At 41.9% G+C, this 27,524-nt stretch overlaps 2 protein-coding genes across 6 annotated transcripts in view; one reads left to right on the plus strand and one right to left on the minus strand.

Annotated features, from left to right (window-relative positions):
• Positions 1 to 2,559: 2,559 nt before the first annotated feature.
• Positions 2,560 to 18,001, plus strand: SH2D1A (SH2 domain containing 1A). Its single transcript, XM_050310476.1, has 4 exons — positions 2,560 to 2,696; positions 13,459 to 13,522; positions 15,485 to 15,620; positions 15,980 to 18,001. Exons 1-4 carry the CDS (start codon positions 2,560 to 2,562, stop codon positions 16,018 to 16,020), a joined length of 378 nt encoding a protein of 125 aa, XP_050166433.1. The 3' UTR covers positions 16,021 to 18,001.
• A 928-nt stretch (positions 18,002 to 18,929) lies between these two features.
• TENM1 (teneurin transmembrane protein 1) overlaps positions 18,930 to 27,524 on the minus strand; it is a 303,243-nt gene continuing 294,648 nt past the window's right edge. For all 5 annotated transcript variants that reach the window (XM_050310928.1, XM_050310926.1, XM_050310927.1 and 2 more), the window contains 3 exons: positions 26,088 to 27,308; positions 25,459 to 25,601; positions 18,930 to 24,094 (listed from right to left, as the gene is read on the minus strand). In XM_050310928.1, the coding sequence (XP_050166885.1) occupies positions 23,336 to 24,094; positions 25,459 to 25,601; positions 26,088 to 27,308 (2,123 nt within the window). In that variant the 3' untranslated portion in view covers positions 18,930 to 23,335. The remainder of the gene's footprint in view (positions 24,095 to 25,458; positions 25,602 to 26,087; positions 27,309 to 27,524) is intronic.

Genomic DNA, 27,524 nt, shown 5'->3' on the forward strand with positions numbered 1-27,524 from the left:
TACCAGTGGCATAAGGGAGGGAGGCACTGTCACTACAGAGATGAATAACACTCTCATTTAGGAAGAACTTGAGTAACCTTGAGAATAGGATGAATTGGATGAAATTTGGAAGGATTTGACCACAAGTTCATCTTCTTAAGCAGGTTTCTACTATAGGTAAGAAAAGACTAAGGAAGGGAAAATATAGACCATAAAAAGCAAGGTATTTTCACCCGGATAATGAAACTCCTGTAATGATGCATGAGGTACATGTTAAAAATCAGATAGGACAGTGCACATTATCCACAAAATTCTTCACTTCACTTTTGGGAAGCTATGGAAAGAGATGATTTGAGTGACCATGGGAAGGTAGAGCCTGTGGTGTGAGAGGAGTTTGGCAAAATGCGTGCTGAGGGAGGCTGCTATAAATACTGCATGGGCACAAGCTCTAGGAAGAAAAAGCATCTATTTAAACTGAAGGACAACATTGGCACAAGAACAAATGAGCATAAATTGGTCATGAATAAATTTAGGATGGGAATTGGAATCAGGTTTCCAAACAACAGAATAGCAATGTTCTGCAATTGCTTTCCAGTGAGAACAGTGGAAACAACAACAATAACAGCAAACCCCAAGATACTTTTAAGATGGACTTAAATGAATTTCTGAAAGGGATTATATGATGTGTTTGGCTAAGATAGCAGAGAAGCAGACTTGATGACCCAAGAGGTCTGTCTTTCTAAGCCTGTTTCTCATGACCAAATATTTCAGAGCACTTTTAAGTGCTTCCTTTCCTTCATGTATTTTTTTGGATAAATTTTTTTAGAATATACAGTAGGAACTGCTAGCTGGACTGATTTAGGGAAGGCACAAAAGTGTTTTGTCCAGAACATGTTGAATACTGTCCAAACAAAACAAAGGAAGTGTCTAGTGTCCCATGGGGCAAGGCTTGGGTGCTTAAAGAAATCCCCATTTTCTGTGGAAGGCAGTGGGGACAATTACCTTCAGCACCCCCTTGAGCCTTGGTTCTCTCTTGTTTCCCTTATGCTCCTGAGCCTGCTGCTCTATTTTGTAGTTTGCTTTCTAGGCCCCACTGTGCAGATGCAGCAGTAATGAAACAGGATGGCAAACAATACTTTAGATACATAAGATTAAAGGGATAGAAACCTGGGCAGTCAGTGTGAGAACGACTGGATGCCAAGCTGCAGTGAAGATGGCTTGTTTGGGAGAAGGGTGGATTCCTCCAGCCTCGACAGTGGGGTACAGAGCTGTGTTAGCATGTCATGGTTTCTCTCTTGCCCAGGAGGCACCTATGTCCTTTGTTTTGGTTTATCCTTCTTAGGATAAACTGTCCCTTGTTCTCAAATCCAGCATTTCCATTACTTCTTAAAAGCTGCATTTCCCCAAGTCAATGTGGCCATAAAGTGATTTGTATGGAAGCCTGGGGCTGGAGTTTTATGGATTTCTTACCCACACTAGCAAAACTGGGTATTAACAGCCCTTTCACAGTAAGAGAAGCTGCTTCATTCAAGGGCTGGATATGCAGGTTGGCTGGGTAATGCAGTGGCTCCATGATTAGGAGAGGATCTCACAGTCAAAAGTTTTATGATTTTCTTTAGTTGAAATCTGGTGAGGTGGGCAATGAGACCTGCAGAACTGAATGATTCAGGTTGGTTTTCCTCTCCAGCTAATTACACACATACTTTTTCTGAAATCAGTTATTATTATTGAGAATAGGTTAAGAAATGGGAAAGTTAGATGAATCCCCAAGAGTACAGGTAGTTTGGAAAATGAGAAGAAATAGGCACCGGCTTTACAGCTCGTCACCATCCACATTAATCACGTTTGCAGTAGGCAGCAGCTATTTTATGTGCAAATACTATAACAACTGGTTTGAAAAAATGAAGCAGGATGGTGGAGCCCAAAAGTTCATGGGAAGAGGATAATGAACACCTGTGTATTGAAATAGAAAAGGGAGTTTTCAGTCCCTCTTCAGCTGAGGTTTCTGCAGCTTTCTCAGTCCCTCGCTGAGGGACTCCGTGGTGTGGCAAGAAGGCTCTTGGTGCCTGGTGGGGCAGTGACAGCGAGGTCAGCTCACTTCCTCTACTGCCTCACCCCTGGGGATTTTAAAAACAAGAGGTTAAAAAATAATCCCTGCTTGGGATAATAATTCCCAGTGGTGCCCTGGTCCTGCCCTCCCATCCCCAACCAGGGCAGCCCTTGGCCCCGTGGCCATCGTGTGCTTCACCAGACCTGTCCCTGCCGAGTGGGACCACACGGCTGAGGGTGGCTGTGAAATGACTCCTCTGTGGGAGAGCTGTGATGCTGTGAGGATGTTACAGCCTATGCAAAAGGAAAACAGACAGGGGCAAAGGAAAAAAAAACCACAAAAATGCTGTGTTCGTTCCTCACTCTTCCCTCAGTGCTGTCTCGCCCCTTGCAGCGGCTGCAGAGGTGTGAACACATCCTGTTTACATCTGCCACCAAGACAGAGAGGATGAGGGGAGCACACGGCTGAGGCGCAGTTGGAGGCAGCGCTGTGCCCAGGGAGAGCTGCCTGCGGTGGGAGACGGCCCCGGCATGGACACACTGCCCATCTACCACGGGCGCATCACGCGGGAGGCCGGGGAGAAGCTGCTGCTGGAGGCGGGCGTGGATGGCAGCTACCTGCTGCGGGACAGCGAGACCATCCCGGGAGCCTACTGCCTCTGCGTGCTGTGAGTGCTGCCACGCTGCCCTGGGCTGTGGGCAGCCAGGGCACTGGGGCTGGGAGGGGGGTGCTGGCAAGGGCTGGTCGGGTGGCGGCCGATTTCCAACCTTCACTTCCGCAATACGGGGAGTCCCCACAACAGAATATGTTCTAACACTGCCCTTTGCTTACATGTGCGAGACTTTTGCCTTCTTCATCTTGTCTTAGGGCAGAGGGGTGTGTAAGGGGTGTGTAAGGGGTGTGGGGTCCTTTGCAGAGTGAAGAGGAGCAGGTTTTGCCTTTCAGGGCCCACGCTTCCTCTGGACAAAAACGCCAAAAGAGAAAGCAGGCCAGGAGCGCACAGGAAGGGTGAGCGAGGTGCCATGGAGAAGTGCCAGGCAACTTGGCTTAGGATGGTGTGTACTGCCTCTTTGTGCTGGATAACCCTCTTGCTTTCTGCCTGCATTCTTCTGCTTCTTTATTGTGCTCCTGGGTGTTCTCAGCAACATCCTCAGGGTCCCCTGTCATCGGGGAGGGTAATGTGGAGTGCTGACATCCGCAACAAGCCTTTGCTTCAGGATGCTCTCAGTCAGGCTGAGTGTCCCATGAACCATCAGTTTCACCATCAGGTGAAAATACCTGTAATGCACTTGAAACACGAATGGGTAACAAACTCAGTGGTAATGTTTCATGAAATGGGGTGGAAAGGGAGAGATCCGATGGGATGCTCTGTCAGAGAGAGAGTAGACAGGTTCCCCTGGGAGAACCTGGGGACTTTATGTTCATAGGATTTCATTTTAATGAGGATATTTAATTACTCTACTATTGGCAAAAGTCTTGAAAGTCCTGATAATGCTGTACCAGTGCACTGGAAAAACAAAGACGTGTCTATCAAGACACTGATGTCTTATTTCAGCAGGAGAAGGAACACAAGAGAAAATTGTTTCAGGTCCAGTACAAAATTAACTAAGAGGGGGAACTCAGGTACCTGGCAAAAAAAAAAAAAACAAACCAGAAGAAGAAGAAGAGTTCTAAGTCAGGTTTTCCCCAAATCTCTTGAATACATTTCCAACAATATGTAGTTAAGCCCTTGGTGAGCATCATTATCCCCCCGTTACAGAGCAGTGAATGGAGACATGCAAGGAGGTCATAGGCAATCGAGAAATACACAGCCTTCTTCTCAGGGAGAATCTTTGTGACAGAAGATGTATTTTTTATTCTCTCATGAAACCAGAAGGTGAACCAAGATAGGTGCTTCTGCTAACAAATACCTTAATAACGAGATGAAAAATGGGAAATAAGAAGCATCTTGAGTTAAATGAAAATGGAATAGACATAGCAAGAGGTAAGGAGTGCTATGATTCCTATGGTGGGAATAGGCAATAAAAGCAGAATCTCTTTTAAATAACCATCAGAGGAAATGGTGATATATCACCTTTACACTCAGAAGTCATTCAATACAGGTGAAACACTGTGGCATTAGAGAAAGGGTCAGGCAGAGTGTTACAATGCTGAATAAAATAGAGAATACTAAAATTAGTCTACTATTAGTCTAAATCAGGATGTAGGTATGTAACAAGGTCTTTCATCTGCACTCAATCAAGTTGGGATTTTTTGGTATATTAGTGGTAGTTTATGTCCTTCTAAAGAAATTTCATAAATGAAATAGAATATAGAAAATGAAAATAGGAAGAAATTAAAGGATTTCTAACTGTTAAGCTCCTCAATCTTTGGAGAAAAGAGACTTCAGAGAAATAGAACACTACATAATTGTTTCTGGAAATTATGTACCATTCATGTCTTCATGGTATGTTGCATTCAAACATACATACGATAAACAAAAGGATAAAAGCAAAAAAAATTAATGGTGAATGTTATGAAGGCTTCATACAGAACATAGATCCTTAATATTTATTTCATACAGGAAATGGCATCTTGGATAAATCCAGATAAAAAATTAAATGAAAAATGTTACAGTGAGTATGATCTTATGCAGACAGAAAGGTGGCTGAAAAATGCTAGAGCTAAGCCTTCATTCCAATACTTGTTAATATTTCAATTCAAGGCATTATGGAAGAAATAGCAAATATGGTAAAAGACACATCACACAATAACTTTGGAGACAGTTATTATAAAGATACCAGGAAAAGATCTCACACTAAAGATAGCAATGACAGTTTAAAGAAATGTGGGCTATGAACTAGAAAAGTGCTTTGACAGGCAAAGTTTACCAAAGCAGAGACTTTAGTGGAGTGATTAGAGAAACAAGGAAGGAAGGAATGAGAAATGTAGATATGTGTTCAGTGGAGGATGCTAAGCCTGGCTTTGGCAAAATAAGCCAGTGGACGTAACCTGTCCAAATTCCAACCTGAACATCATGGGCAGAGATGGAACAGGTGGTAAGCATGTATGTGCATGGGAGCTTTGGTAAAAGCTGAAGGAAATGTGTAGTATTTAAGAAAAAGAAAATCAAAGAAGAATAAGTACACCTCTGCTTTTTTATACTTTCTTCTAAATAATCATGGAAATTATTAGGAATAACAAAGTTATTCAGAAATTTACATTTTGGTTCAGAATCTGTGCTGAAGATCACTGTAGGAATGCCTAAATATAACGAGATCAGGCAAAAGATGTATTGACTAGAAGTACTGAAGTGATCTTTGAAACTTTGGAAACAAAGCTGGTCATCCATTAGATATATTGCAATAAGTATCAGAGGTAAACAAAACATTCTGCATCTTTGCAATAAGAATTTCTAACAGAAGAGAATCTGTTTCATACTACCAAGAATACTTCTCTTGTACCTAGAAAACAAAAAGAGAAAAATAGTCCAGTTTTCCAAAACCAAAACATGTTCAGTCTTTCTTCTTTCCCTTCTCCCTCCACCTCTGTGGAGAAGTCAAACAAAACAAACCTGAACCCCTGCAGCTTCCCAGTTCTACCCCTTTTTAGTTGTGGTTTTTTTGTTTGTTTGTTTGTTTGTATGTTTGTTTTTAATCATGGGGGAATTAAATGGCATAGTTTCTGATAAAGAGAAAAGAAACATTTATCCATGTATCAAAATAGTGATTAAGCCTGTATTTGGGTGGCTGCTGTGTGATCATTTTGAACTTGCATAGGTGGCTCCACTTCCAGCTCCAGGTACGGTAATTGTCCTGTGATTCCGTTGCATTATTTAGGCTCAAACAATGTTTCCTTTTCCTGAGAAACTGCATAAATCTGTAATGCCACCATCACCACCACACCCTCCCCCTAGGACATCTCCAAAAGGCCCTGACATACTGTGGCAGCCTTTGAGCATCTTAAGGCACACAATAAGGACTGCACCCTGCACGGTCAAGCTCATTCACCTTTTGCTTTTCCAATTAAAAAGTGGAGCCCTGACCTTTAAAAAGGAGAAGAGTCAAAGGCTTCATGAATCCCTTGTGACTGACACTGATTTTACAGGGCAAGCATAAAAGAGACAGGTAGTAGCATAAAACCTGACCTATAGAGATGGGTAACTGCAGCAGGCAGGACCCTGTTGGAGCATTCATCTAGAAAACTCTCCTTTCTCTTTTCTTTGTTTCTCCTGAGCTATTGATTTATCTCCCTTGAATGGTGCTTTCTGCTATCCAAAGCCACGGTGTGCACGTGGTGTGCCTGAAAGCCTTCAAAGAGAGAATGAATGTTTTTTTTGGTGTGACTGTGGTGAAGCACAGAGGACTCACTTTCACAAATATATTAAGATCACAATTAAACTATGTGTGGAAGAGTAGGAAGGTTCTGATTTACAACTGTCTGCCCCTGGGCTCTTGCAAAGAGAGGTGCTGCCTTTAGATTTTGGCAAAGACTTTAATATCAGATACTCCCAGGTTTTCATTGTATGAATATCATTTTTTAATTGATAATATATACTTGAAGGATATTGTGAATATGTCAACAGAAGTACACAATCTTTTCCTGGGATTTTTTAGATTTGCATTGAAAAGCAAAGGTTTTTGCTGTTCCTGAAAACTGGGCTACAAGAAATGCATATGTTTTAGAAAACATACACGTTTTACCTGTAAACATGTTAGACACTACACACGGTACACCAGGGTTTTAATATCAAAAGCTGATTGTTCCAGGGAGCTTTCTTTACTGGTCTGGTTTCCTCCTTGCTCAATGCCCCTTTTGACATTTTTAGCACCCTCAGAAATCCTCTGTGCTCACAGCTCCTAATGAAGTCAATGGGGGACATGGGGCACACTAATGGTGACTAGTTTGAGAAGCAGCCTCTTAAACCCTGCCTGAAAAATGAATAAATAAAGTGCCTGAGAGTGCCAAAAGCCCCGTGCTCCTTTACAGATATATGAGCACACATGCACAAACAAGCAGCTCATGCCTGAATTGGCAAAGATGAAGCATTTCTAGTTTGGGGTTTAAAATTCATATACTTGAAAAATACTGGGAACGTTAGTAGTTGTTTTGGAGCTTTAAGTAAGACAAACATGACGCGCTTGTCAAACTGTATGTTCAGATGATTTGTTTGAAACCAGCCATTCATGTACCGTGCTGCATTCAATTTGTGGAGAATAATCAAAAGCTGGAATTGAAAGCTATTTAAAGCTCCTGAAGCAACAGTAATGGCAGCAGGGATAGGCTGCAGTCCTATCAGATTTTACACGTGCTATTTTTTCTGTCACTGTAACCACGGTGCAGAAGTTCAAGGCAATGTGCCGAAACTTTCTGATGCGGCAGGCGTGTCAGCTGTGCAGCGTGAGGGTGTGATACAGGATCACAGCTTCAGCTTAGCATTTCTTCTGTTTCCTATGTAATATTTTTTTGATAGAAATGGCAGAATAATTGCATTTATTATAACACTGCACATCATCATCATCATAATTTAAAATGTAATTTGGAACAAAAGGAGAAGCCCCTCAATTCAGCGTTGCTGTTGTAAATATCACCCACTGTTTTCAGCTTTGAAAAGAGTCTTCTATGGTATGGCAGTAAATTCTACTGGTGTGAGTATTTCAGCTTCCTGCTAATCAGTGAGTGTCATGTTTGCTGAGCATAAGTTGGCTAATGACCTCCAGATATCCACTGGCTTTTCTTGGAAACATAGACAGCCTGAATTGTGGAATTTATGAAGCTTAGTTACTGGCCTGCCATAAAGTAATTTCCTTCTATTCAGCATCTCAGGTTTGAATAAATTCTCATTTTATTCTGAATTTGAAGAAATTCCTCTTTGAGGCACTGCTTTTGCCTGGTATCTCCTCATAGCAGACCAACACAAACCTTTCTCAGGCTACACTCTTTAGGTAAATCAGCAGCTTTTCTTCAGATGGTTCAGAGTGTTGAAGTGGTGAAGATACTGACAATCTTCCACAGAAATCTCTGCATAAGTTCAGACACATTATACAAGATCTCACTTTCTCTCTCAAGGTTTTGTTAATTGTAGAAGAGAAAATCAAGAGGATGTGTTTGCTTTATAGTGCTACAGCATTACAGAATTACAGAATTACTAATTCAGTATCACAGGCAAATTTTTGCCACAAGAAGTGTTGGTAGGGGAATCAGTGACAGAAATGTAAACTCAAAAACTGCTGTGAGTTAAGCTACAGTGACTCTGTTGGTCTTTTCAGATCTTGTCAACATCAGTTTAAACAAATTTTTTCACTCTTGCTGACATAGAGCTTGTATCTTGCACATCATCTCAATGTGAATGCTGTTTCTTCAGCTTGAGTTAGCTGATGGGTGGTAATTGCTAAGTTGTTGTACCTTGATTGTATAGCTGAGACCTAAATAAGGCGGGAACCAGGCTGTTTGTCAACAAGAAAATGCAAATTCTGGGACAGAGTGAGGAGAAGCTTAAATAGGATTTTCTCTTACATTAAATAACAAGACTTTTCAGCCCTTCTGTGATTAAAAAACCAAGCAGTGTTCATGGTACAGCCAGCCCAGACATAGGGATGCTATAACTGCTGAAAACCTTTAGAGAGTGCCTCTCTTGCAGCCTAGAGAGCCACCATTGCTTTCAGAGAGTACAAGAGATATACTTTATTTTAAAAAAATATTTATATGTTACTCCAAAAATTGGACAACTCCCCCAACAATTAGAAGATTATTTTTTTAACAGGGTAAAAACATTATTTTGTCTAACATGTTCCTTCTCTGACGCTTCTCCGTTCTCCATCCCTAAATAGGCTGAGGCAAACACCTAAGAAATGAAATTTAAAGTCTGAAATGCTGAAAAGTGACAAAGTTATACTAAACTGAGTCTGGTCAGTGTATAATACTCAAGATCTCTGTACATCACAGCACTGTCAGGTTCTTAAACAATGCTGTAAAGTGAAATTCCAAGGTAAGGTCAGGTTGCAAATGTACCAGGTAAGAAGCTTTGATTGATATAATGCAATGACATTTGAAGAGAAAGCTACATACAGAGGAAGAAATTGATGTCATTTATTGCTGACATGGCTTTCCCTTGTCTCTCTGTCTTTCTCACTTTTTATTTTTTCCATTTTGGACTCAGAAATGAATACAAATTAGTTTAATAAAATTTCCTAACTGAGATGCAGAATTATTTTAAAATATACCATGCAGCCGAAATGTCATGGTTAATTTTAATCTGCAGCATGTGGCTAATGTCCTCGGGCTGTTTCAATGGTGCAGAAGATTGTAATTATTCACCTGTTAAAATAAATGCAGCTTTAACAAGTCTGATCACAGCTGAAAAGGAAGAGTGGAGAGGACAGGTAGACAGCTACTGTTTCAGTGTGTCATCTGTGAACAGTGCCTTTGTAACTCTCTGGGAGGAATTATCTACCTATAAAGGAAAAAGGCCTACAATATTAAGTGGACTGTTTCCTGTAATAGCAAATTTTTCTATATTTTCCTTTAACAAAGTTTTCTGAGTGAAGGTATTGCAACAGAGACAGTGTTAGTGCAGTTCCTGGCCGGTATAACACGTCCTTTCTTATGGAGATGAAAGAATGAGTGAGATGTCATAAAAATATCATCAGTGGTGACCAAAGCACTCTTTCATAAGTGCTATCTGATATTGTCCTTACAGCAGTGACTGTTTTCTGCTTCCCCTTACCAGCATTTTGGCATTTTTTTGCCTTTGATAGAAAATTTGCAAGACCTTATTCATTAAGATGTTCATTCCTGATTCCTCCTGTCCCTGGAGCTTCACTGACACGAGAGAGGAGTTTTGCTATTGTCAGTGAGGTGTGTGCCCATCCTTGGGACAGGTGAAGGGACTGGGGAGCCCTTCATTGAATCTTTGCCTGGGCATCAGCAGCTGGTCCTCCTCCAAGATATGCTGGGACACCAGTGTCACTGTAAGAGTGCTCTCTGAGATCACACCACTTATAAGGTCATGGTGTCACTCTGAGCTTTTTTTCTGCCCTGAATAGAGTAAAATGTAGAAACCCAAGCTCTTCCCCTCACGGTGACTGGGGAATTTCTAATTTCCTGAGACCTTAGCTCCGGTAAATGTACTTTTTTACCTACTTTTGCCTGTTGTTACATGTTTTGCTCTTTGGAAGGTAATGTTCTCTGCAAACTCAACTTTAACTTGTGTATTTAACTTTTAAGAAAAACACCTTGATCTTCCTTCAGCCCACACTGATCTTAGCTAACGGTGGGTAGTTTAAATCATGAAATCCTTTCTCACGGGAGGCCGTGCCCATGTAGCAGTAAACTTGGCCTGTCAAAATCATGTCATTTGTACGTGGAAGGTAAAAAGCTCTTTGAAGTGGTAATGAAGTAAGTTCCTGCTACATGACAGAAAGTTTTGATAAGATCATGTTCGTTGGGAGAGTACTTATCAGAAGAGCTGTGATGCATTTTGTGGAAACCAAGGTCCCAATGGAAAGTAGTGAAATGGGAAGATCTAGCTGTTCACCCTCTTAAGAAAATGCATCCCCCTTCCTTTGTTCATTTTCTTTGAACAAGCAGGTGTGGATGCCGAGGCCATCTCCCATCTACACACTGGCTCTACTTTCTGGTGGCTTCAGAGCAAAAACCAGATGATGATAATGTGTTTTTAAACTTAAGCGCAGCAAAACCTTGCAGGTCCTCCAGGCTTTTCTTCTCAGGGAAAAACATGGACATCTGCCAGGTGAATGGAGAGCTTTCAGCTGTCCCTCATGAGGCTGTGATAGCAGTGTGATAGCAGTACTCCTCTCATTCTCCATGTTGTGCTGAAAGCATCTATGTTCCCAAATTCTTGTTCCTTTCTCAGTATTTCAGGGGCTTTTAATCTGAATTATCCTTTGTGCTTTCCCTGTGCTCCGCTGAAATATTTTACATTGTAATTTTTTGAAAAATACAAGATAGGTGTCTATCTTACATCTCACCATAATTCAGCATGGAATACTACTTCATCTGACTTCTATTTTTCAATTTAGAAAGCATTTCTGGCAGAGTCCTGAGAGCCATCAGACATTTCAGAGCCAAAGCAGCACCACAGCCCCTCAACCACTTCAACTCATGCAATCTCTTAGGTAGAGAAAATGATGAAAGAAACAACAGATGGTGGCTTTCCAGACAACTGAGCCATTTGTGAGAAAATCAGATTTTAAAGATATTGAAGCAGTTGGAATGCTTTGGGACAACCAGGAGTGAAGATGGGTAGTACAATCATGGAATGGCTTGCATTGGAAGGGACTTTAAAGATCATCTAGTTCCAACTCCCCTGCCACGGGCAGGGATGCCACCCACTCGAACAAGTTGCTCATAGACTTATGCACAGTATAGTATTAAAAACAGAAGGGAAGAGAATGAGTTTTAGATTCATAGATACTGATTCTGTTGGGTTCGAGGCTTGAAAAAAAATCACTGAAGAGATGGTTAAATACCCACTTCAAAATGACGGGACTAAATGCCAGCACGTCTCTGGTATTTCCAGTACATTATAGCCTGTAAAATCCTCATTTCTTTAACCCTCTATTGGCTGGTGTGCTGCATTCTTAGGTACAGGAAAGCTCCTTGTGATTTTTAAAACAAGATTAACGTGAACATCAGGCACTCCTGAAAAGCTGACAATACAGGCACAGCTCTCAGGGGCTTCAAGAAAGGACCCCATGCTATGAGATTGTCTGAGAGCCCTAAAGGGAGACATTCCTTGGATTCCCTGAACATGAGCATATATAATCTAATGGTTTAGAGGGATGTGCTTTTAAGCAACTGGGCTTGAGCTGTGGCCTAAAACACCAGTGTCCGTGGTGCCATGGCATGGACAGGAGAGCAGTGTTGTCCTTCCACATCTTTCCCTCCTCCTGCAGCCACAACAGGTTTCTCACACCTCTTTGCAAGGTCCAAATCCCTGATGCACTGCAGTTTCCTGGGGGAAGCAGTGGGGAGCAGCAGTGTCAGCTGTTTTCCTCCTCAGGTTTGCATGAAATAAGCGTGGGCAGCCACTTTTCACATCCATCTGGTGGCACATAGAAAGTCTTGTTTCTGGGGGAAATACTCCCTAGGTTGAGCATGAAGAGGTGGATGAAGCTCTAGTGGGATTGTGGGGCAGCATCAGTCACATTCCTGAGCAGGAGGGCAGTGTCTGATCTGCTGAACAGGGAGCTTGTCCCTGCAGCAGCCCCGATGGGAGGGAATGGCTCTGTGTCCTTCGCCTCTGTATTTAATCACAGTGGGAGTCGTGTGGTGGGGGCAGAGCTCACAAATCATGACAGGCATTTTGCTCCCACTTCATGGGGTTGTAACAGAGTGCCAGCTGTTAACAACTTCCTGCTTGGGTAAATCATAACAGACACTTTGCTTTGCAAAGGTTGCTGCAATGACTTTTAAACAGGAATTTATCCAGGAGCCATGACACAGAGCGTAAGTAATTGCAATCGTATGATATCTGTGTCATTGATGGTTTCTGCAAATTTTTAGTAACTGCTGTAATACCATGAATAATTGGAAAGAAATACAGTATTTTTCTGCTTTCTTAAGAATAGGAATTGATGCTGAAATAGGGAATAGTCGCTAAAGTCCTCCTGTGTATGCATGTAAATCTATGTATTATGAAATACAAGATTTCTTATCTGATACCATCTAAACTAATGTTGCATCCCTGGAGCTACTATCAATTTTTTCTGTGTCTGACATAAATTTTTGGATATTGGTATAATAATCATCATGTAAATCATTCACTGGGTTCATGAGAGAAGCAAGACTGACTTTGGACAAGAGTGTGTGTCTTGTGCTATTAGTACATGACTCCTTATTATCAAAAAGCTCAGATTTTAATGAAATGAAGATTCCATACTTTTATAAATCTCCATACTTTTATAAATCTCCTTTTTCAGTATTTGAGAGTTAGGAATGTATGGGCAAAACAAAGAGTAATTATTTTACCTTCTTGTTGTGGGTCTAGCTTTCCAAGTAAATTATACTCATGATATTGCTTCTGTGAACATCTGCATTTAAATGAGTCACAGTAATGCTATCTGCCAATAATACACTTTCTCTTCTTGCAGGGAAAGTACATCTGGTGTGTGGCAGTAAAAGGAGGTCACTGAAAAAAAAATGCTGAGGAAGGAATGAAAGCAGCATCACTTAACCTAAAATAACTGAATACTCCTAAACTAGATCTGAGTCAGACCAGTCCCTCTCATCCCGAAAGAACCCAGTAGGTTGAATACTCTATCTGGCCAGTGGGGTTTTTATCTATTTAGCCTTTATAGGTGAATTTATTTTTAAGGAAAGGTTAGCAGATGAACTGACTCCCACATAACAAAGTGTAGCTCTTGTGAAAACTGTCAGGAAAAATGAGTAATAAATACATGTTGTTTTTTTTTCCCCTCCCCCTGCAGGCATCAGGGTTATGTTTATACCTACAGAGTGTCCCAGACAGAAACTGGCTCCTGGAGTGCTGAGGTGTGTACTTCTCCTTTCTCTTCTGAAAATTTCTACACCTTGTTTCATATTCTTATAGATTTAATGAAATATATTCAAATTATTCATGTTTCTGCATAGTCTGATTTTCATTGACGGTAATCGATCTTGAGTGTGCCCATCAGTAAGATGTCTTGGTGCCACTTCTGACAGTCTAGAATTCATAAATTAATTCCCTGTTTCACTGCAGCTGTTGCATAATGCAATAGTGCATTATTTCCCATCATTTTAAATGGCAAAAATATTTTGTTTTTATAACTTGACAAGCACAATCTGTTCCCTTCTATCTGTGTACCACTAATGTGGGAATATTTAAAGAAATTATTTTCAATCTACATTGTTTTAAAGTTAATTTTGCTCCACATCAATTCATCGTAAGTGAAAAATACATACAGGGTAGCCAAAACTTGATATAAAATATATTTTCATCCATCTGACAAGAAAACAGTAATTCAAGTATAGAAAAATACTTGCAATACAGACAACTATTTGGGTTGATGGGATTGGGATGTTAACCTGTATTTATTCTATGAATTTTTTGTTCTTTGGATGTACTCTGTGTATTATTTCATAATTAGCTTTCTTTTTGTATGTTAATGAACACTTATTAGAAACATGATATAATTTCTCGACAGGGATAATTCCCTGGCCATTATTGTAATAGAATTGGTAGCAGTGTTCTGGAAGACAAAACTGTTTCTTGGGGTTACTCAGAAGCAGATTAGGGAGTGGAAGTGACTGACATTACTGTGGAGTAAATAATTCACCCTTGGGCCCCGGACTCTGAACATCCTCTGCAGGAAAAGGTGCTGGCTACAGATCCATGATACCAACCGTTCCCTTAAGCAAACAGAAACCTTTCAGTAAATGTTGCTAAGACCACATTGGCCTCAGCTGTTAGAAACAGCAGCCTAGATCCAACTTATCCCCATGGAATGTGCCTCCAAGGCCAAGAGAGGCTCCAGATGCAGCTGATCCTTTCCTGTCTCTGCTTCCTTCCCTGTGGCTGGTTAGTCTCTGAGCAAGCTCAGGTCACACCCATCTTTCAAGGACGAGGCAGGGAAATTAAAGCAGTGCTGGTGAAATCCCAGCCAGTGTGAGGACTCCAGCTGGTGCCAGTGAGGTTGGATTTAGCTCCCAGCTGCTGGGTGAGAGCACTGTCCCTCCAGTGTCACTAGGTTGGCAGGGCCTGTGCTTGTCCTCCTTTGACTTTGGTGAGGAGGTGTTATTGCAAGAATGCCCTGAAGGATTTAGCGCAAACACTGGATTTTTGATTACAAGCACAAGTGGTTTCATTTCATAGTGTTTGAAAAGTTGCTAATTTAGAAAGTAGAAAACCTTCCAGTTTTAGTATACAGGTAACATTTAGTTGTTGTCTTTGTACAAGAGATAGACAGGAATACTCAACACATAAGCCAGGACTGAATGCTCAGAGAAGGTTTTGCAAAGAGGCTGTGTCCTTGCTGAAATTTAGTGGTGTAAGGACTCCCCAGTAAGCCCAGGTAGCTCTCTAGGTTGTCTTACTGGTGTTTGCAGGCTGTAACTATCTTACGGATACATGCCAGGAAGTTATTGGTAAGGAGGTTAAGTCACTGGCTGTAATAAGTTAAGGTCAGAAATAGTGAAAGATCACTTATGAGTTTGCCTAATGGCAGGTTTCTCTTGTAGTGGCTCAGAAATTGTTCCTCTCCCAGCTTTACATCACTGTGGTGCTGGAAATTGCTCGGGGCAGGGAGGCTGTGATGCCCTGGGGAAGGGGGAGAGCAGTGCAGCTCATTGACTCGTTTTAAATTGGCACATCAGGGGGTCCACATCCATGGCTGGCTACTTCCCTGTGGGCTGTGTGCCTTTCTGAGGACAATGCCCCTGTGCCAGCACCCTGAGCCCAGCACAGGCGCTGGGCACTCAGCACCCCTTCTCACCTCTCTCCCTTTGACTTTGCAGACAGCGCCCGGGGTCCAGCGGAGGCTCTTTCGGAAAGTGCACAACCTCATCTCGGCCTTCCAGAAACCCAACCAAGGCATTGTAACACCCCTGCAGCATCCAGTCATCAACCACGTGAAAGCCAAATACTCCCCAGGTACTGGTGGGGTGGAGGGAGCCTCGTCTGCAGCTGAGCAGAGCCCTCCATGGTGGCAGAGATGGAGGTCTTAGACTTACTTGCATGTTTGACCTGAACTACCCAACAGAGGGATGTTGCCAAAAATGTACCCTAACTTTGTTCCTGTCTGATTGAAATGCTGTCACCCAGGTGCTCATTAGAGACAGGGCCTATCAATGTAATGAGAAATTGGATTTTGACTGTGTATTCCTGACTGCTATAGCAGCAATGGCTGCCTTCCCTCACCTGCATCCTCACTAGTGTAGGTATGAGCCTTCTGATCTATCCATTTTCTTGCAGTGTTCATCCTTTCCTATCTTTGTGATTATTTTTCTTAGGGAGGAATGAAGGCCATGATTTCCACCTGCAGCCATCGTGAGGATGTTTCCCCAAGTGTGACATAACCACAGCTTCCAGCATCTCCTCTAGTCCATGCTCTAAAACAGAACGATTTATATGATAGTTAACACAACTCCATGAGTTTTCTTGTAACATTTACAGAAATGTGTATTTCATAGAATTTATAGGTCAAAATGTAGAAGTTTAAGTTTCAGAATACTTCGAATTTGGAGTAAGGTTTTTTTCTGTTTGTTTGTTTGTTTCCTAAGAGAGGACAAAAAAGGATGGACATAATATTTTCCCCCCCTTTGTAATGTCAAGTAAAAAATATTTTTCCCTTTCAGATTAGTTCTTAATTAATAATTTGTTTCTAATTTTACATTGCTGAACTTTGGAGTCTACTTTGCTTTGTTCTGATTGGCATTTATGCAGAACTGGGCAAGTCCCCTTTTATAGCCTTAGGAAAATTGTTTACATTAAAGTGTCCTTGCCTTGGGTGGGCTGTGTGTCTGTCATTCATACAGTTCCTAAAGATATTCCAGAAGTGACACTGTGAGGATCCCCACTAACTGCTTTCCCATCACACCAGGCGTTCTGCCCTGTAACAAAATCTGTAGCTTGCACAAATGATCAAAAGCATAAGCAATGCAGACTAAGAACACCCAGTGAAGTGGAAAGCCTGCTTTTTTTGCTTTTAGGTGTTCTCTGTACTTGAAACAAGCCACCTTTGCATACAATTTAAAAAGATAAATTATTTTTCATGACAGTTTCTCTGCTTTTCTTTTCCTATGCGTGTACTTCCAGTGCTGCTGCTGGGCTCCTGGAGGGGAGTTGAATCTACAGGACTTGTCAGCTGTGCAGGGTTAGTGGGCAACACGTTGCTAAGTTGTGACAATTTCAGTTCATGACTCAGTTTCTGTCTAATTGAAGGCCAAGTTTCATTTGCAGTGAAATGTCCTATTTTTACACTCTATGTACGTGTTGCTCTGCGCCGCCTTGGTACGTGTGCTTGTTGGTTGAAACAGGTCTTAACACAGTGCCATACAGTGGCAGATCCAGCATGATTTCCTCTTTATTCAAATATTTAAAGGCTGTTTTTTTAATTGTTACATAACTCAGCAAACACACTGGCTGCTTTGCTGTCACTTGTGCCCGTTGAATCTTTCCCTCCTCCTTTCTGCCTCAAGGGTTACACAGCCTGTTGTGAGCCCGTGGCATCTGGTCCCTGGCTGTCCCTCTCCAGCTCTGTGCTCCTGCAAACCATCCTTCCTCAAAGCCAACCAGCTGCTGGGTGCTCTCAGTATGTGTGTGTGGCCCCAGCCTTCCTGGGGAGCCTTTTTCCTTTCCAAGTGCTGGGTCTAAACCCCAGGCTTACCTGGCCTCTCCTGGGAGCAGGAACAAGTGTACTTGGAAACAGTCCCTGACAGATGATTGCAGGGATAAATGTAGTGGGGAGAACTTTGCCCAAGGGTTGTTTCCTATGGAAATGTCCTATTGGCTTCAAGCAGAGGCTGAGGTTGCATGTGCAAAACCTGAGGCACACAAGCAGCAGCCGCTCACCCGCTTTTTGCGGTGCAGTGAGCTGAGGATAACTTGTTTGACTAAGGCTGGCTGCAAAAGTGCATTGTTCTTCTAAAAAATACATAAAATAGGCCAGAAGGTGCCATTTCTGTTTAAAGCTGAGAATGTTGTTTCAGTTTCTGATGTAAATTATTAAGACAGAGGTTGTGTTGTTTCTTTTGGATACCCAAGAGTATGGAATTGCTGTAGGCTTAAACAAGGTGGAAACAGAGAGAAGCTGATGATGCCTGTGAGACAAGGAGTCAGTGTTTGGTTATAGGAACAGTAAGATGGAAATTATATAGATTTCATACAATGACAGGTGTGAAGAGCTACAGATTCTTTTAGAGAGCAGCAGCTGCATTTTGTGGGCATAAATGCCCAGATGATCACCTGCTTCTTCCTTCCTACTGTCCCTTCTGGACTGCAGCCCCACTGGGACTCAGCCCCTTGCAGCTGCTCTGCCCTGTCCCCCTGCCAGCCCTGCCACCCCTGTCCCCTCACTGCCACAGTCCTGGTTCTGGCAGGTGGCTTTGTAGCTCACTGCATTACCTTGTGTCCCCTGACCCTGCATCCCCTGCTCTGCCCTCTCCCCAGAACAGGCAATGCTGCTTCTCTGCAGCAACTACCCCTCCCTCAGCTCCCTTTTTGCCTCCACAAAGCTGTCCCCTACTCCCCATCAGTGGCTGTGACAGACCTGCAGCACTAAATCAGTTCCATCTCCCAGGCTCTTTTTCTTACCTTTTCTACTAGAGCACCTCTTTCGACTCACTTCCTTCTCATCCATCCAACATAGCTCTACCAGCCTCAGCCCTCCTGCTTGTTAATGACCCAGCCCAGCTGCTCCAACGTTTTTCATCCTGTAACCTTTCCTTCAGCCTTAAACATTCCCTTGTACCTTTCCTTTCACGTGCTCCTCCTCACTGCTGCATGTGCTGGGCTTTTTATTTTTTATTTTCCTGGGTACATACTTTTGACACCACAGTCATTCATCATCATCTATTTGAGACAGCTCTAAAGAACGTGAAGATACTTAAACTTTGCTCCTCATCCTACCACCACCGTTGACTTCACCCACTCCGTTATTTGGAATGCAAAGGCATTTAGCAGAATTATTTTTTTCCCTCTCACATCTGCTTTGATGAAAGGTAATAACCTGTGCACAGAAACTGGCTGGTATTTCACCTGTAGTGAAACCTGCAGAGTTATAGGCATGAACTTTGGTGAATCAGAAGTAAAATTAAATCTTGCTAAGCAACCTCCTGCCCCCCAACTTTTGAATCAACCAATATTGGCTAAAGCCCTTATTTAGCTCTATGGAAGCACCTTTTACTGACATAACCAGAACATCCCAAATACTCGTGTAAACAAAGACAACATCACACGCCATCAGTTTGCACCTTTATTTTTTAAAAATGAAATAGTCAAAGTACTTTCTTTTTCAAATATCGACACATAATATATTAACTTTCAATATTTACAGCGTGTTGCTGGGATGTTCTTGTAGAAAATGCATGCTTCTGGTCTGAAACCCAGAGCAAAATGCATCAGACCATTTAACTGCAGCCATATAACATAAACCTGTACAGTATCCAGTCACTATTCAGCACAGGAGTTAGAGCAGGAATAAAAAAATTGGGATCTATTGTTTCCTAGCAACGAGGCTGAGGCCATTATAACACAATTTCTGTAAGATCAGAACCTCTAACTGGTGTTAGACAGAAAGTGAAGATCTTGGCATACATTGTAAACATTTTTTACTGTTGATGAGAAAGCTAAAAAGGAACGTTACTTTGACATATATCGTATGCTATGCTTCTCGTTCTCTTTTATTGACACTTCTGCCAGAAGAGTATGAAGATTGTAATGTTTTATCATGGTTCATACAAGTAAAATACTGTCAAGGACACGATCTGATATACTAACATTTATTAAAAGGCTAAAGTCCACCACGAGATCTAAGGAAAAACTGGAAATTGTCAAACACGTTTCCTTAGACAAATAATGGCAGGTGACAAATGCCCAGACAAATCGACAGCGAGTCCGACTCCACCATTCCCAGTTTCTGCCTGGAAGCGATTCCTCTGGCAGTCAGGGTGCTTTCGACCCGGTAATGTTTTGTATCAAGGAGAGGTTTAAATAACAGTCAGCATTTGACAGGAAAACCCTCAGGGCTGTGGGCGCAGCCTGAGCTGGGTGTCACCGCGCCAGATCAGCCGCGCTACGGCGAGTGCCCCAGCGAGCGCCCTGAGCACACCAACACCCTGCCGGGGATCTGCCCATCTCCTTTGGCTCAGCTAAACCAGGAGCTCCTCTGCCTAAACCACCTTCCTCTTTGGAGCAGCACCTTGGCTTCCAGCAGCACCCATTGCCATTGTTCACCCCGGAGAAGCTGCTCCCCCATGACCCCAGCCCTGGCCGCTGGTGAGGGGGCTCAATGGGTAGGGGGGTGCACGGTGGGACCCCAGAGCATGAGGCCACCTCTGGCCAGCCAGTGCACAGCTGAGGAATGCAAAAGAGCTCAAACCAAAGAGCTAAGGTGTGTACACCCAGTTGCACACTGACCAGTTCATATATATTTATTTGGCTATGTTCTACATAGATATCTATATATATATATTTATAACTTTGAAATGTTCTAGATTTGCTAAATAAATACGAAAGCAAAGGAAAGGTTATTGTACACACTATTCGTTTGGTTGTCATAAAAAATATAGCACGAATTTCTCATGGTAGGTACTTTGCTACAGGATAGTGTGCAATAGTGGTTTTTATTGTATTTTAATTTATTTTAATTATTTTTTTCCACTTTCAGAACCTTGTTTGCAGTGCAGAACGATAGCATCAAATTATTGGATCTAAATAACAGTAAAAATTTCCATGCTATTATTTTTCTTTTCTTTTTTTTTTTCTCAGTTGGGTCTCTAGGTTATAGTGCAAAATTAAAAAGAAGAAAATAGAAAAAAAAAGAAAAGGAGATCTATTAAAAAAAAAACCAAACCAACCCACTGAGAAATTGGTCTAACTACTAGGAAAAAAAAATGGAGACTGAAATATTCCCTGCCTCCATCTGAGGTTGTTCATGAACAAGATGGTCCAAAGCTATTTGTTCATGTGGTTCTCACGAATCACAGCTGGCTGGCCCATGTGTATCTATAACTTCAGTCTCCCATGCTCTTGCAGTAATAACACATTTCTTTAGTGCTGTAATCTCAACACAACATTTATATTCAGTTTCCTAGATTTACGAAACTGTTATGATGAAGGCATTTTTTTTTTGCTTTTGTAACTGGGCCATGTAATATCATGGGAGTCTTAATGGATCCATATTCTCATAAGAGATATTGTTCAAAACGTACCTTAGACTGCACCCAGGAAATGGGAAAATGCCAAATCTACTCCCAAAGACAAACTTGTAACACATTTCACTCTTCGACCTTTTGGCATAACATGAGAACAACAGTAATCAAGGCAGTATTAAAAACCACAGCTGTAGGTAATACAAAGTGCATTTCCTGCATATAATACAAATATAACTTTAAGAAACTAAAGGCACAAGCTAACTAAATAAGTATTACATACTAGAAATGCACAGTTCAAGGTTATTCTAATAGCTTCAAATATTTGTTTATAATGGATATTTAAAGCAGTTTGAAAATGATCCTCATTAGTGAATTGCAAAAAAGTATAATTGCTTAAAATATAAGTAAAATAGACTCTAATATTGACATCTTGGATCAGTGATAAAATACATCATCACATTTATGAATGCACTCTCTATATACAATTCATAAATTATTCTTCCATTGATTAAAAGCGTATTAGAGGCTCAAGGATTTGAAGGTCCATTTTTAGGCTGGTGTGGAGGTATTCAAATTCTCCGTGATTGTATGGAAAATTACAGAAATCTGAGCTGTGAAACCTGGATGTTGTCAGCTCCCTGTCCTGTACGGTAGTTAGTGATGAGCCTGATCACAATGTGTATGTGCAGATTTTGGTCCACAGTTCCCCTAGCTGGGGATAAAGGAGGGTTTCAGGGGCCAGGCTCCCACTCAGCCTGATCCTGCACCTCCAAAGCTGCGCTGGCTCCCAGGGGAGCAGAGGGAGTCTGGGAAGAGAGGATAAGGGGTGAGGCTGAGACTTGAGCTCAAACTCCAGCGAGAGGCTCAGGTCTCAGGTGCCAGTTCAGGCTCATCTCTAACTTGGGTACAGTCTGCTCCACTTGCCCAAAAAACAAGGGAAAAGAGAAAACTGGAAAAAAAGGAAGAAAGACAAAGAATGCACTTTGTTGGTTTCAGTAAATATGAACAGAAATTGTTTCAATATATTCCTATGTCTGTTTTGAAAGAAATGTGCAATAACATCACTGTTACGGATACACAGGCTCTATAACAAGACTTCTAGCTCCCTCTGAAAGTCAGTAAAGGAAAACTGCTTGCCCATCCCCCCCGCCCCATGTGCCCGCCCCACCTCCTGATAATCAGGTCTTGTAACAATGACAAGCTGGAGGAAGGATCACCTACTCTGCTATGAAGTAACTGTGCCAGCAGCGCATGATACCTTGGGAAATAAAAATTTCTGTCCATGCAATATAATGCTTTTCTATGCGCTCTAGATATTGAGCTGAAAAGTGAAGAGTCATCCCCAAAATGTTCTACGTTTATCAACATATTTACTATCCACACTTAGGTTCATCAACTCCCAACCCACCAATCTTCTTCAGACTTGGAAAAATGAGTACTACAACAGGATTATTAATCTGAGATGAAAAGAACACGATGCCTAAACCCAACAACACTGCAACTTCCAAATCATCTGTGTAAAGACGAGTCCTGGCCCAGTGACTACAGACAGGACTGATCCTGCACGGCTTGTTACTGCTCCCCGTGGGCTCCCAGCTGGGTTGTCCCCAAAGCACTGGGTTAAAGCCCAGCCTGGAGCACACCGATACTGGTGGAGAGCCTCCGAAAAATTATAGCTTGGCTGAAGCCCAGTAATGCTGTGCCACCCACATCCCTGACCAGGAAAACTGGCAGCTCCACATGTGCTCCCAGACTGCAGTATATTCCAGTGCCAAGGGAAACCCTGGGAGAGAGACCCCACACACACGAGTAGACACAATGTGGTGTTCAACATGGGGTGACTGAGGGGTGGCCACAACAGAGCAAAGGCCACAGGGGACAGCCTTGTATGTACTGAATCCAACATAAGTCAGATTTCCCAGGTTAGAAAATCCCTTAGCTCCTGGTTGTGAGGAATGACATGTGTGGGGTTGGTGAGCAACTACGAAGTTTCCATACACAGTCTGGTTTCTGTGTGCAATCCCTTGAACTTATGGGAGATCTCACTGGGATAAAAACCACCCAGTAAATACGGGTTGCAGAATCAGGCTCTGTAACCTTTTAAATAACTGGTGAATTATTAAACCAACAACAAAAAAGTTGTGTTTCTTTAGAAGAAGGCAGAGCATGTGGCGCTCGCCCCTACCCCGCAGGGCTGTGCGGTGACACCCCGGGCACCTCGCGCGCAGGTCGCGGCGCTCGGCTCGGACTCTGCTTCTGAAATTTTTGAATACTGCCACACAAGAACTAAAAATTGTCACTGTCATCTCTCAAAGAGTTAAACAAACAATATTAAAATACCATCTTCTGTCACATTTAAAGGCAGTTGGATATGTTTTTTTTTCCTCTATATTTATATATACAGAGTTCTGATCTAGAAAAACCAATACAATAAACCATTTTACGTTTAAAAACAGGCAGTCTTTGGTGACGCAAAGGCAGAGATTTTCTTTGTTACCTTCTGCCTATTTCACTCTGTCTCATGAAGTGAATATTATTGGCACTGTCAGAAAGTTCGAGATACTGCTCCACAGATAAAACAAAATATCCATCGTAGCCTTGTACCCTCCCAGTGCTTAAAAGCTGCTGTTTCTCTCCATCTGTCCATGCTCGAATTCCTTCTTCCCCCTCCTGTAGCCGTCTCTGCTCCTTAGTCCAGGCCTGAGCCACGGCTCGCTGCCTGGCTATCTCCAGGACGTGGTTTTTTTCCTCTTCCACTGTTGTTCCATAGCGCACGTTAAAGCAGAGCGCGCCGTGCTGGAGCTGGATGTCAGCAAAGCGTCTAGTCCTCCCGTTGATCACAGAAGTCATCTGCGACACCGTCACGTTGACGCCGTTCTCCAAGATGCGGCGCCCTCCGGTGCTGCCGATGAGGGCCAAATCTTCTTCCAGAGAGCCCAGCTTGATGAAGTAATGGGTGTCTCGGCCCTCGATGGTGAAATGCAGGTTCTCCAGATAATGGGCGTTGTTGAGGATGGCAGCAATGCGCCGGCTGTCCTCGTTAGCCACACCGATAATGTCAGCTGTCACTATCCCATCCTTAATAGCGAATTTGATGCCTTTCCCGAACACTGAAGGAACAGCTGCAAATCTCAGTTGCTTCACTCCCTCAGAACACTTGCCATCACTGTACCTGGGTGTCATAGGCAGTTGGTCCAAGGATATAAAGTTTCGGAGTTGCTTTTGTAGCTCACACTGAATGCCAAGGATAGTCTGGAAAAGAAAATAGCAGTCAAGTTTGCAGGTGAGGCACCTCGCAGTTCATTACAGTATCTCACAGACCCTTATCATCTCTTAATTGCTTAGAATGGATCTTCAATTTGTTTGGAAAATATCGTGCACACTTACAGAACCTGAGCATATGCACAGGCTTTCTAATTGTCTGTGGTAGTGCTTTCTGTCTCTTGGACTCCTTCATTTCTAGAAAGCAAATGGAAAGCTGTTTATCACAAATGCTCTTTTTGTATTTGTTCTTCCTTTAAATTCTTCCTCCCCCTTGACCTGTTACTCTAATGGCTGGTCTTTCAGCCCTTAGGCAGTTCAGGAAAAGCTGAACTCAAAGCCATGCTCATCTTCTGTAAAAACCACAGTAACAGATTTTATAGCTCATTCTTTAAGGAAAGCAGGTTGTGAAGGTCTTGAGGCACTAGAACAAAAGGAACCAGGCAAGTACATCACATTTGTAGGTCCTTCTCCCCATAGAGGCTAAAAGAAGCTTCATTCCAACCATCTCTTTGTTTTTTAACACTATACCCATCACTACATCTTTTTTTGTGCCTTGTAAAAGCTTAATATCTCAGTGACAATTTTACACGGACACGCCCCTACATCTGGCATGACCCCCCAGCCTTCTGCACTTGGTGCAGTTGTTTGTGCATAGGAAGTGTGTTAAATGTTGTGAACTTGAATGTGAACTCTCAATGCATTATACTTTCCATTCCTGACTGTGTTAGAGGAAAGGCATCTTTATAAAATCATAGTTCTTTGTTAACAAATGCTTATATGGTCAAATGCAAAACACGAATGCTTGCTCAGAGGTAGCTGGTCCTGTTGCAGTTACATTGATTGCTGGACTCTGATAGCTGCTGCCTGGCTCCTGTTTATAGAAAATAAGCCCTGGAGCAAGGCTGAGATTTATAGACCCCCTACAAATCCATAGCAACATTTCTGTTTCCTGCAATAATTATGCAGAGGTACTGACTTGTAAAGCTGTTTATAAGCTCAGTGATTCTGCAGCTCCTGTGGTATCTTTGCTAACAAAGATGAACATCTGCAGATTTAATTTTTCAATTCCACAAGACTTTTTGTTTGCCTATCCTGGTCCTCAAATTTGGATATTTTCTCTATGATCAGCTGCAAATTTCCTTCACTGTGTTGCTAAAAGCTTCTCCTTAACCCTCTCCTCCACTCTGATGCCAGTACATAATTGACAACATTAAAATTTATAGCATTGTTAAAGTATTTGTCTTTCCCTTTATTTTGAAAGATACACTCTCATTGTTTCCTTGGTCTCCAATATTTTCTAATAAAACTCCTTAATTTAGTATTAGAAGCAGCTAAATTTAGTTTTTGCTAACCTTTCCAGGATCCCACTCTTGGGTTTTTGTTTGAAGTTGTAGGAGTTCATACGTTGTCCCCAAAGCTTCTATCTCCGGTTTTGGGAATCCAGGCAGCACGTTGTGCAACTGGAAACCAAACAACTCTAGCCAACTTCCAATGTCTATAAAACAAGAAAAGGATGTTAGCAAAAAGGCACATAAATCCTAGAAAATGGGCAGTCTGCAGAAATTTCAGCTAGGCAGAAATAATGATTTCACATCAATTTATGTTTCCTGTACTAGTTACAGCATTTATTGTAGCAAACAAATTATTTGGTTACAAAGCATAGCTATACTCAAATCAATAGTGTTCCTTCTATCTATTTATAATGGAAAAAATTAAAATTAAGCTGCCTCCATTCTTCCCCTAATTTTAGCACTAAGAGAAGCAGCAGAAGAAACTATTAATTATTTTCTAGGTTACCATAAAGGATATAGAAAACAGATCAAGCTCAGTAAGATGCAGCCTATTAAAGAAATTACTTCAGTACATTTAAGATTAGAGACAAAAAGTAACTTTGGATGTATACAAAAGATTTCTGGAATGTTGAATCCATAACAGAATTTGATAAAAAGTTTTCTTTTAATGGGAAACATGTTACTTTTACCTGTTGTATACTTAGCAACATCTTGGATTCTGCCAACTGGATAATTATTTTCAAATGAATAGAGATTAAATGGTTGTGGAACAGCATTCAGATGCTTCCATATATGATGATTTGGTGTTGTCCACCGACCAGCAATGACATCATAGTCCCGCTGACCCAGATGAACTAATTTTGTAAGAGAATCATACAGTCCTCCATGAAAACCAATGATAACCTCGAAATCTGGATTAGTGTCCTGGTAGATCTCTCCATATGGGGTGTACAAAATTTCTTTTATGACTTGGCCTCGACTGCTAAACACAGCTAGAGGTGTTCCAGTGTTATCACAAGCAACATAATATTCTTCTCCACTGCTTAATTCCATCGCAATGAGATGACCTTGAAGATCATAATAGAGGGATGTTATTTCTGAGCTAGAATGATTGTACAAGTGAGTAACTCTTATTGGATTGGAGAGATCAGCATAAAAGAACTGTAAGTGTTGTCCTAGGCTTGATTTGCTTGCAACCCGTCTTCCAAGACCATCATAACAGTATTGCACAGTCCAGCCAGACACTTTGTTGTACGCTTTGTTCAGCAGACCATTAGAGTTGTACTCAAAGATCTCATTGCCTCTTTGCCTGAGAAAGCCATCTTCGTCCATTTTGTATTGAATTTCTCCAAGCCTGGTAATGCGATCTCTCAGATCGTATCTCAGAGGGGTGAGGCGCGCGCTGTTTCCGTGGCTCAGCAAGTTGATGTTGCCATTAAGGTCATAGCTGTAGCGCCACTGGGTTTTGTCATTCACAGACACGGTCTGGAGCTGACCATCAGCATCGTATTCATAAAAATATCTTGTTATGTTGGCATCTACACCTACGCGTATATCACAGATCACCATGCGCCCCATGTTGTCGTACTGGATGGTCATCCAGTAAGCGATGGACTTGAGAATTTCATATTGCACTTCGATCACCTGACCGTTGGCACTGAAGATTTTGGTATGCTTCATCACAGTGGTGGTTATAACTTGGTTTAAATCATAATTAATTACACTGAATTTTCCAAATTGTTCAGTCCTTCCAGAAACATCGACGTAACGGTACAGATCAATGGGAAGAGGCGTCTCGTTGATCATGGCCTGCATGCTCGTGACACGGAAGTTGTTATAGCTGTAGTCAAATCTGGCATTTACAAGCCCTTCTTCACTAAACCTGAAGATTTGGCGACCAATAAGCGGACCTGTCCAAAACAAATAGGGGAAAGAGGAATAATGAAAATAATGAATTATGCCCACAGTTTACTTACCCTACAGATCTAACACAGACAGGCCATGAACTCAAATGCACCCTTAAGCCTTAATTGCTGCTTAACTGTCTCAGAAAATACCATTACTAAGAATATGTTAGATTATTCTCTCACAAACCTTTATTAATGCTTTCTCCACAAATTATTTAT

This window comes from Myiozetetes cayanensis, unplaced genomic scaffold (assembly GCF_022539395.1).
Source record: "Myiozetetes cayanensis isolate MyiCay16 unplaced genomic scaffold, myiCay2020 scf15, whole genome shotgun sequence".
NCBI lineage: Eukaryota > Metazoa > Chordata > Aves > Passeriformes > Tyrannidae > Myiozetetes > Myiozetetes cayanensis.

What these genes read in the sequence shown, in the direction of transcription:
- SH2D1A (XM_050310476.1), top strand. Translation starts at nt 2,560, where the DNA reads ATGGACACACTGCCCATCTACCACGGGCGCATCACGCGGGAGGCCGGG. An exon ending in CTGGCTCCTGGAGTGCTGAG is followed by an intron (nt 13,523 to 15,484) that starts GTGTGTACTTCT and finishes TTGACTTTGCAG; the next exon opens with ACAGCGCCCGGGGTCCAGCG. An exon ending in GAAAGCCAAATACTCCCCAG is followed by an intron (nt 15,621 to 15,979) that starts GTACTGGTGGGG and finishes TATTTTTCTTAG; the next exon opens with GGAGGAATGAAGGCCATGAT.